This window comes from Syzygium oleosum, unplaced genomic scaffold (genome assembly GCF_021117445.2).
Source record: "Syzygium oleosum isolate NSW1041296 unplaced genomic scaffold, Sole_v2.1 Sole_v2.02, whole genome shotgun sequence".
NCBI classification, from domain to species: domain Eukaryota; kingdom Viridiplantae; phylum Streptophyta; class Magnoliopsida; order Myrtales; family Myrtaceae; genus Syzygium; species Syzygium oleosum.
The window spans coordinates 10,828,670-10,840,287 of record NW_026607486.1 but is presented as its reverse complement, the minus strand read 5'-3'; the positions used below and the strand labels follow the sequence as shown (position 1 = coordinate 10,840,287).

Below are 11,618 nucleotides of genomic sequence, written 5' to 3'. Positions count from 1 at the left end.
GCTCGAAACCTTTCTTCACGGACTAATCCATACTACATGATAGACTGACAAGAGTCGTGACCCACGAGATTACAAGAGCATCCAAAAAGAAAGAAAGAAGCCAACAATGATTTCATTCTCTTTCATGACTGGACCATGATACATTAGCGAAACATATCCCAAAATAGCCACAAAATGAGAACTTTCTTCACACCCAGCCGAAACGTTACGAGGCAAATGTCATGCGGGGGGTGGTGGTTTTACAATGTGGATGCGGATAGGACTCCTATGACATTACCTCACAAAACCCAGAAGATAGAAGAAAATCAAATAGAGCAAAACCAGAGAGAGAGAGAGAGCTACAAGTGAAAAGAGGAGATCATGAGGAAGAGAAAGCAAAGGCAAATTGCTGCAGAAGATTGCAGAGCACATGGAGAGGCAGTCCTCGAAGAATCTCCCATGGCCAACCCGGCCATCCACGACCCATCGGCCAGAACAGCTTGCCCCGACCCCGACATCGACCCAGTCCCCGAGTACCCTGTCCCTGTCCCGGTCCCAGTCCCGGACCCGAACTCAGACCCGGACTCCTGCGCTGGAGTAGTGGTGGTTGTTGCTGTCATTGGTGTTGAATCTCTAGCCGTTTTCTGGCTGCACATCAGAAAAAATATAACAAAGAAAAAATCTTATTAAGCCAAATGAATCATGAAACACACATCATCACTAGATTTAAATTAGTGAGTCAGATTCTTTGGTGGTGGGGGAAGCTTAACTGCACCTGAGTGAATTGCGGACTCACACCTAAAGGCGGAATAAACAAATGATTGCAGAAAATTTTAATGAGCACAGAATGTAAATTTCTTTTAGAAAAATATGAAAAAGAGAATCTTTGGCCTTGGTCCTCGCCAGTTTCCCACGGGACCACCACAATGCACACGGTTCCACACCTCTATCCTTTTGGCGCATTGATTAACATCAATCGCTACAATAATCACCACTCACATAATTTCTGTCAAACGGGTCTGCAGGTTCCCTCATTTTGCTCCATTGCTTCATAAATTCAAGCAAACATAGGATAACTCCTAATGCACTAATGAAATTAGACAGTAAAAACAGGTTTACCCGACACTAATGGAAACAAAACAGATTAACTGAGAAAAATTTGAGGATAGAGAAAAATGTCACCCGACCTTGTGGAAGAGGGACAAAAGGTCACCGTGTAGTCGGCTCCGGTGCAGGTGAAGGTGCTGGTGGCGTCGTCGTAGGCGTAGCTGTATGACCGGGGGCAGGCGGACTTGAACATCTCCGAGTAGACGGTGGGGCGGCAGGTGACGGGGGAGTTGTACGCGCCGCTGCAGCAGTACTCGGGGGACCCGAACGCCTCGCACGCGCTCTTGCAGGCGTCGCCCTCCCCGACCCTCAGCTCCGCCGGGCACTGCCGGTTCAGATCCGCCGAGCAGCCCGTGGAGGCGCACGCCCCCGAGCCACCGCTCCCTTCTATCAACATCGGCAAGTTGTACCTGGAAGAAGACAAAAAGAAAAGGAAAGATCTCATCTTTTGCACGTTAATACGACCCATGTGAAGAAACAGTACGAGGGTCACTATCAAAGTAAGGAAAATAAGTAATATTTCGAGGGTTTTGATTTTTGGGGGGGAGTTTACCCGTCGACGAGGCTGACGTCGTAGAAGTCCTGGCCGCCGGAGCCGAGGGTGAACTCGGCGAGGGTGGCCGGAGGGGCGGCGCCGAGGCCGTTGCACTCGAGCTGGCCGGAGCCGCAGTCTCCGGTGAGGCAGGTCCCGGAGAGGGAGCCGTCAAAGCTGCAGCCGGTGCGGCCCCAGAAGCGGCCGGACCAGCCCGTCGGGGCCTGGAAGGTGCGGGAGGTGTCGGACGGGAGCTCGAACCCGGTGCTGTCCAGGCTCGGGCTACCGGCATTGGCCAGGATGCCCGGCCACACCGTGTACTCGCACTTGTTCACGAACGTGAACGTGGCACCGGACACACCTGAACAACAACAGCCACAACCAACATCCCAAAAACCAAAAACACTTCAGTTAAAACAAGAAAAGACAAAGCTTTTGTTCTCGGGAAGTTCTGTGGGTAGACAAGAGGTGGAATGTGAGAGGAACCCAGAGACAATGCCGTCAGTGTTACCTTTGGAGACGATGAGAAGACAGAGGGCGAGAGCGTAAGCAGGGGAGGACCCCAAGCGACGACGGAGAGGAAGCAGCCCAAGATCCATGTGAGGAAGTGAGGTTCTTGCTAGCTTTGCCCTTCTCAGCAGCAGAGGCTTATGAGGCCGAGCTAAGCAGGGGCTCGAGTGGGTTGCTCTGCAGCGAAATGCGGGATGTTCAGAAGGTGAAAATGTGGAGCAGAGAGAAACAGAGAGAGAGAGAGAGAGAGGAATGGGCAGTGTGGGAGCCTGGGAGGGGGCTCACATTCGCAGTGAATGGGCGAGAGACAAGACCAGACCTGGCGGGGACGGAAAGCGAAGACGAAACGGCGTTGGATCGAAATGTGAAGGCGGCGAGGTTGTCCGTCTGGACGAGCGAGCACAGCGCAGGGAACGAGGGAGGTGTGGTACCGGCTGAACAGGAGCTGCGCTGCTCGCTCGTCGAGAGGTGTGTACCCGAGTGAGTGGGAGTGTCCTTCTTTTTGGGGGGCTTTCATTTGGGCCCCTCTATTTGTCCTTAATTGCACTTGGCTCTTTATAAAAAAAGACTTTAATATCACGAAAAAATTCAAATCGGTACATTAAAGATAGATTTATCTCGAATTAATTTTTTAATCATAAAAACCTCCAAACTGATACACCTGTGATAAATTTACTCTAAACTAATTTATTGACCACCAAAAATCCCAAACTGGTACACTTGTGAATTTAATTAATACTGGGAAAAATCACAAATTTGTAAAATTGTGATAAACAGAGGGGTAAAACCCAAAACTGATACACCCGTCAACTGTTACGTGTCATGTAACTTAGCAATTTGATGGTAAAATTTAACGGAAACTAACGAATGGTAAATTGTCACAAGTGTACCAGTTTGGGTTTTTTCGTGGTATTAACCCTACAAAGAAAATTCATCTTAAATTGAAGCTGTACTTGCTTAAATTTGACTATTATAAGGAAAATGACATAAACAGTCCCTAAACTTTGGGCCAATGTGCAATGTGGTCCCTGAACTTTTAATTTGTTCAATATAGTCCCTAAACTTTAACCCAAATTAAAGTTTAAAGATTACATTGCACATTGGCTCAAAGTATATGGATTATTTATGTCATTATCCCAAACTAAAATAAAGAAAAAAGCATTTTCACTACCATAGATCAACTCTATTCATATGAAGCTTTCTTTGGAAGTGATCACCAAGAATTTTGGTACGACACTTGATATGCCGAATTCGGATGGTCAATTGGAAGCTTTCTTTGGAAGTGATCACCAAAAATATTAAAATAGCAACCGACTACTTTGACTTGTGTCACGCCTCGTTAGGGCACCAAGTCAATGCTACAGTAATGCCAACTCGAGCCAGGCCATATTTTAGCTAGGCACAGTTCGACCTGGTCGAGCATGTGGCTTCACAATCACAAGGATAAGTCAAGCAAAGCCCAACGTTATGCCACCTATAGGCTACAAGACATTCTTGGGTACACTAGCTACAGATGATCTCATAGCATTCAAATCCTTAGATCACGTGGATCTCACGTGGAATCCACTAATATCGGGGTTTTTGATAAATTAAGCTCGTACGCATTCGAGATCACCAAAAAATATTTCGTGGGGCTACATAGCACTTTGGCATTATAATGTGGCCCATTTCCGGTCAATCCAAGCACCCAGACTTTCAAAAAAATAGAAACACCCAAACTCCCTTTTGGCAGCATCTGTTGTGTTATTATTATTGATTTTTTTCTTTGGTTCTTTTGCATAATTTTCCAACCCTTTTGAAATTTTCTCTCATTATAATTTTACAAGGGATTCATATCACAAAAAATCTTAAACTATGCTCACTGTGACATAAAGGGTTTTTCGTGGTATTAACCATTTATGTTTATATAATTATATAAAAAAATTTTATACACATGTGAGTTGTGTTAAAAGAGAACTTGCAAAGTATTCCTAATTGACACATAATTCGTGAAATTAAACTTTTGAGTAAATATGGATGCAATCAGACATATTGATTGATTTGGACTCGAGGTCCTTTTTGGCGATGGAAGGTTTCGAGCTTTTATAGTTGTCATTATGCAATATTTCATTATTTCTCTAAGCAAACCAAATGTACGAACCGTCGGATTGTGGAGTGAGGCCCCGCTAAGGTCATGTTGTCGAACATACTTTGAAACATCATAAGCATTTGGGACGAAAGCTACTTTAGACTTTTATAAACAAATATAATATTATAATATATGGTCAGAAGGAGGCAATACCTAAGTCTGAATAAGCCAAATAGAAACATGACTCTAATGTTTCTAAAAATTATATTCATGCATCATAAATCTCCACATGATCAAGCGGCACAGGTATACTATTTAGGATAATGCAAACATGTTGGTATACCATCATGCATACAAGCATCCATGTTTTCAAAAACACAGACGAGGCACGTGGCATGTGGAGTGACGCTATGCATACCTACATATGGATGAAGTGACGTGATCTTCGTTTATTTTATGAAAAATGAATAATTTAAAAAATATATTTTTTGTAAAATATAGTTTATATTGTTTGAAATAGTTAGTCGATGGAATATATTTTCATTATCGATAACAATTTATGTTTAAATATTTTCGTGAAACGATAAATATCGTTGTTCCTTATTCATTTTCGTAAGAAATATGAGTGACTATTTTTAGAAAATAATTTTAATAATATATATTTTTTGCGAAACGAAGACATTGGCGATAGCAAAATATTCCGTAAAGAATTTGCTTTCATATTTTAGAAGTTATTTCATTATTGCATGGGTTAATAGCATGAAAAATCCCAAATTAGTGCACCTGTGATAATTTTACTCTGAACTAATCTTTTTATCACCAAAAAATCAAAACTAGTACACATGTGACAAATTTACCCGCCGTCATAATGGATTAATACCACGAAAAATCATAAATTGACATATTTGTGACAAACATAGGGGTAAAACCCTAAATTGGTATACCCGTCAATAGCCACATATTATCAAACTCAGTAATTTGAAGGTAAAATTTAATAGAAATTAACGATAGATAAATTTGCCATAGGCGTACCAATTTATGATTTTTTATGATTAAAAAATTAATTTTATATAAATTTACCATAGATAGATTAGTTTAAAAATTTTCGTGGTATTAATATTTTTTTTTTTAACAAACCATATTTTGCCCCCTCTTTCGTTTCGCATCAGAGGGGGGGGGGGGACAGGTTCGCAGATTGCACGAGGAAACGTCAAAAAAGAGACGAGACTTTCCAGAACTGCGGGGGCCCCACCACTCTTCTTTTCAGGCGACGCGACCCCCCGACATCCGGACGTCCCTTCAGCTGCGCCCCCCGCCCCACTCTCTCTCTCTCTCTCTCTAGTCATTAAGAGGAGAGAATGGAATAATAATTTTCGCTGCAGGTCCCTATATTTCTTGGAAATTCTAAAATCGTACCTCCTTAATTTTGACCCCAAAATCATCATCGTCCCTTTACTTTACTTTTTAACCAAAATTTCACGCGACGGATTTTACCGACACAAACTTAACGGCATTGAATAAATTTACTCCCGTGAACTTCTTTTTATCTGACGTGGGCTCCATCCCACGCGACCATTATGACGGGAGAATGTTTCAAAACAAGGATTGAAGTCTCCTCATTTTTTTTGAATAAGGACATAAATTAAATTTTGTCTCAAATAAAAATCTGTAATATCTAAAATCATCTCGAATAAAGGCTTGAAGTGGCCAAATCATCTCAAATAAGGAAAGTGGCCGGCCAGTGTCTATTCCGGTCATTGGAGAAAGGGTATATTAGTCAAAAAAAATTTAAGTATATTTTTTAATTTTTTAATTTTTTTTTTACTTTCTTTTCCCTTTTTCCTTTTTCTCTTTTTCCCTCTTCCCTTCCCCAACCATCGCTGGCGACCTCCGTCAGCCTCATGCAAGGGTTGCCCTCACCTAGGCGGGCGAGGGCAACCCTCGTCGGCATTGGGCGAGGGCCGCCCTTGCCTAGGCTGGCGAGGGCGTTCCTCGCTAGTTCGTCAATTCGGGCAAGAGCCGCCCTTGCCCGACGCCGACGAGTGCAGCCCTTGCCTAAGTCCGGTGACCACCGCATGGCCGGCGGCGGAAAGGGGGAAAAGAAAAAAAAGAAAAGAAAAAGAAAAGGAAAAGAAAAAAACAGAAAAAGGAAAAAAGAAAAAAAAGTAAAGAATGAAAATGACCTTCAGCTAGCAAGGCCAGATCGTTTTTTGAGACTAATATGACTACTTCAGGCATTTATTTGAGAAAATAAAGGCACTTCAGGCCCTTATTGCCCTTATTTGAGACAATATCTGCTTCAGATCATTATTTGAGAAAACGATGACACATCATACCTTTATTTGAAATTTTCTCTTATGATAGCTCAAGCTTTGAGCTGGCAGCCATGGCTGCTTGAGGTTCGAGTTTGCGACCATGGTCATGCCATCTCTTCTAACTCATCGTCATGGCCGCTCAAGCTACAAACTTTACAGTTGATGGCTACTTTATCTCTTCTCACTCATGGCCACAGCTTGAACTTTGAGCTTGTAGTTATGGTTCCAAGATCTTCGCGCTAGCTCCCGTGACCGATCGAGCTTCAAGTTTGTGGCCATCGATGCTCAAACTCGAGACAGCATAGTCGTTTAGCAGCAAGCCACATCATTAGTGTCGGCGGTGTTAGGCTTTTCTTTTACTTTTTTTCTTTTTTTAATTTTCTGTTTCGTCTATTATTTTATGCACTTTATTTTATTTATTTAATTTTGAAATTTTTTCTACTCAATGAATCTACATAAGCTTATTGGTCACCAACTTAGCTTGCCCATTGTCCATGTCAGAAACAATCATTAGAAATATAGGATGAAAATTGGAGCTTTTTAAAAGGCACAACGGCCATTTTGGTTCAAAGAAAAGTAAAGGGATGATTTTGCTTTCCAAGAAAAAGTAGAGTAACTATTGATGTCATTATGCTCATAACAACTAATAAATCGAGATCCATGTTTAGAATCGTGATCTTCAATTTGTGAATTGAGAATCGAATTAAATTATAATATTTAATAAAATACTTAAAATGAGAATTTTATGTTATAGATATAAATGTCACTTCGATTTTTTGATGACTAATAAAATATTGGAATGACAAAAGTTATGTCATTTGATATCTATAAGCATACGTAAAAAGAATTGAATCTCCTGAATCGAAAAACATATATTGAATCATGAATTTGCATGGCTTTCAAAGAAGGAATCAATTCTCATCAGGAAAATAATTTTTTGCCTAATTTTTCAAGTGTCACAAAAATGAACATATACTTTTTACCCAAGGGCCAATTTTGGCCACCAAATTTTTCTGGCAAAATGTGATTAGGTTGCACCTGAGATGGCAAACGGATGCTGACATGGCAAGATGAGTGTCTTCCATACACAATCAACATTCACATAATGATAAACATATGGACATGAGTAGGTTTTTAAACTGCTCCATTTGAACTCTGAGACGTTAAAATTTGAGGGTATTCTCTGGGGAGGGGGAAGAAAAATATTATGTCTTTTTCCATTTGAAGATAACTTTGAGCCTCATGAATTACATTGTTCTCACTAAACAAGAAGAGCAAGCTTCATCTTCGAGCATCGAGAGAGATATGCAAATTGGGGCACAAGGTTATGTTTCTTCACAAAATCATATTGAAGTAACAAATTATGATATATTGGTGGATGTGCTCTAATTTTGTGAAGAACCCCAAGCGCCCTAATTTGTATACCCCTTCTCTCCATCTGATTTGAAGCCATAATATTTGGCTCGGAAACATTGTCACTTTTATTATAAATTGGAGATGACATCGTTTTAATTGTAATGGAAGTAACATTCGCTGGCACTTACTGTTTGCCATGTCAACATTCGCGTGCCACCTTAGATGGCACGTACACACGTTTTGACAAATTCTAACGATGGCTAAAATTGTCTTCCCGGTAATAGTTGGTACCTTTATATGTGATGCCTGAAAGTTGAGGCCAAAATTATTCTTATGTTAAATATTGGTGCTTTTTAAGACATTGAAAGTTTGAGCCAAAATTGTTTCAGAGTGATAGTATTTTTTTACTGAAAAAATCTAAATTCGTTGATATATTGATAGATTTGCTTGCAATTCAGAAAATGAGCAATCGCCATCGCTTATACCTTGAAATGACTCAAATCGTCTCATATAAATCTAAAATAAACCAATTCTAGCAACTATGGTCCCTGTCCAATAAATAATCCACATTTTTCATAGTAAATATTCTAGCTATTACAACTTTCGAAATTTTATCTTTTTTTGTGAGAAATGTCTAAAATTTTTGGAAAAAAATATATTTACGTAACTTATAATCAATTATAAATTTTCCATGAACTTTAGGACTTAAAACATTTTTTTTTATCTTCAATTATGGAAGAAAAAGAAAAAAGTTAAATAGAAACTATTTTAAGTGTGGATAAACAGATCAGTCGGATCCGCTTGATTTATTTTCATCTTAACCAAAGGATTGTTTATTATAGATTTTGTCTCGAATAAATTTTTTTTATTACCTTTAAAAAATTATGAAAAATTTGTGATAATAGGTATGAATTTTTATAGGTTTGAGAGGTTTGGTATTAAATAAAAGTCAATCATGAATTTTAAAACGGTTAAACAAATTGAAGACGAAGTTACACCAAATATTCAACCCCCCAAAAAAAGGTCATATAAACCAGCCAACTATTTCGACCAAAAAAAAAATTAAAAAACCAACCTAGTCCCCTAAAAAACCCTCAACTTTAGATTCAGTCCCAATTTTGCCCCGACCCGTTTATTTTCTAAAACAAACAACAACTTTAGGTTCATACCAAATTTGCCTAGCATTTTTTGTCTAAAAAAAATTCCAACTTTAGATTTAGTCCCGAATATCCCAAACATTGTTTTTGTTTTAAAAAACCACAAAATTTAATGCTAGGCCCAAATCTACCCCTGTGAGCACTTCATCCAAAAATCACCATTAGCCGTTACTAATTTCCCTAAGTTTCACAACAAAGAACGGTTTTGTTTTGGAGATATTTTTCCACGTCACATTGCTGATGTGGATTTGTTACAAACATGAAAATGCTCCATCAAACAATCAATGGCGATTTTTGGACGGATGGTTAACAGAGGCGGATTTGAGAATACATTGACAGTTGAAGATTACTTTTTAGAGAAAAAAAGTTCGGGACAAATTTAGAACTAGAGTTAAAATCAATGATTTTTTTCAGACAAAAAACAAAGTCCAAGGTAAATTTGAGACTAAACTTAATGTTTAGTACTTTTTTCGAGATAAAATTATGACTCAACCTAAAGTTAAGGACTTTATTGGGGAACTGGGCCCTTGTAAACCTTGAGGTAAATAATATAAAGAGATTATCCTTGCTAAAGTTTTCCCCCTTCCATTCCATTACCTTGGGATGCTCTTCGCCATCCCCACGGAATCAAGAGAAAGGGGGAAAAGGGAGGAGCACGAGCTGACAAAAAGTAAAAGAATCTCTGTGAATTGGATTTCCCCTTTTGTTTCTGCACGAGGACCAAGCCAGTGCTGTGAAGTTTGAGTTTGACCCCGGGCTTGGGGGAGCTTGTATATTGCATTGCATTGGGGACCAACCAGCCATCGCGCATGTATGTTTGAGGATACCATCCACACCCTTCTCCTCGGAGGGCAGCCTCGTTACTCTCTCTCTTCTTTATTCAATCTCACGCTCTCTCGTTTCATGCTTTCGCTTTAGTTTATGTATAAATTTTCCTAAATTAAGTCAAATATAAAAGTATTTTAGCAATATTAATTGGGTTGAATATTGATTACTAGATTTGAATTGCATGAAAATGAATCAATTTAAGTTGGAGCATTTTTTAACCGAATTGACTCACTCGTTTGACAGGTCTATAATGACCAATCTTATTTTTCTCTACGAAACATCTTTTGGGGCAAATTTATTTTTTTTTTGGTCGGTGGGCAAATTTATTTACATGTGCATGTTTAAGGATACTTTAGTAGTTTGTTTTTTTGTTTGAATACTTTAGCAGTTGAATAGGGGCTGCTAGTGTTTGGCAAGTTGCATGACACCTCCAATTTTTAAATCATTTTAAACCTCTCACATATTCTCTCTTTCTCAGAATTTCCCTTCGAAAGAAAAAATTAATAAACTCTTAATGATTTGCGAAATGTAGATTAGTCAATACAATTAGTTGCACAGCAAGCACTCCGCATCTTTCCTATTAGGGCGTGTTTGATTGCCCGAACATAAGGCCGGATAGAATAAAAATTATCCCTATACGGCGATTGGGGATATACTTGTTGAGGGTGATAAGTCTAGATAAAATTAGGGTGATTTAGCTGGGTAGTAGGGGTATGATGATATTATCCCTACCTAGATAGAATAAAAATAAAATACTAGAAAAAAGGGCAAATGCCCTAGCATTGCCAACAGGAGCTACCGGACGGTGGCTGCACCTCTGGTGCGATCCTATTGTGGTTCTTGCCCGAGATTTCTCTTTGCCCTCGTTTCTATCTCTATCGTTGTGGGTAGTCATAGTGGTCGTCCGCTGCCACAACAGAAGAGACCACCGTTGCAGTGGGTCACTTGTGGTCCTCCTTGATAGGCGATTCACCGTGACGGTGGTCGTCTATGCTCATAGGGTGGTCACTTGTGCAATTGCAAGTCGAGATCTGTTGAATCCTCGACTATAGCAATGGTCTCAACTGACGCGACACCATAAAGGCGGTCATCAAGCTTACCACCATAGAGGTGGCTTGTGGTGGTCGACACAATTTTAGGAAAAAGTGTCAAAAAAGTTCTAAACCTATTGCATTGGTGTCAATTTAGTCATAAACCTTTTTTGGGTACCAATTCAGTCCTAAACCTTTTAATATAGTACCAATTCAGTCCTTCCGGCTAATCTTGGCCGAATTTTGATGATGTGGACACCAGCGGTGCTACGTAGGCCTGCCGGTGATAATGTTAACATTTTTAAATAATATTTTGATATTTTTTCGATTTTTTAAAATTATTTTTCTGATTATTTTTCCTTTTTTTTTGTTTTCTTTTTTGGTTTTCTTCCTCCCATGGCTGGTGGCTACTGGCAATGGCTTGCCATGGTTGGGCGAGCTGCCCTCGCCTGGCGCAACCTAGGTGAGCCCCGGCCAGGTGAGGGTCAGCCGGGCCTTGCCTGTGGCGGCCAGCGGAGGCCTCTCCAAGGCGAGGCCAGCCAACCTTGCCATGGCCGGTCACCAGAAAAAGGTTGAAGAAATAAGAAAAAAGAAGAAAAGAAGGGCAAAAGAAAAAAATCAGAAAAAATAATTATAAAATCGACAAAATATTAAAAATTATCAACATCAGCGCCGGCGGCGCCACATAGGCTGACCAGCATCCACGTCACCAAAATCAGGCCAAAATTAGCCGGA

At 40.0% G+C, this 11,618-nt stretch overlaps 1 protein-coding gene across 1 annotated transcript; it reads right to left on the bottom strand.

Moving 5' to 3' along the window:
- Window positions 1-84: 84 nt before the first annotated feature.
- Window positions 85-2,579, bottom strand: LOC115681544 (thaumatin-like protein 1). Its single transcript, XM_030605512.2, has 4 exons — window positions 2,130-2,579; window positions 1,640-1,979; window positions 1,167-1,496; window positions 85-627 (listed from the first exon to the last, which is right to left on the bottom strand). The coding sequence occupies exons 1-4, from the start codon at window positions 2,215-2,217 to the stop codon at window positions 339-341; spliced, it is 1,047 nt and encodes a 348-aa protein (XP_030461372.1). The 5' UTR covers window positions 2,218-2,579; the 3' UTR covers window positions 85-338.
- Between the last annotated feature and the right edge of the window lie 9,039 nt (window positions 2,580-11,618).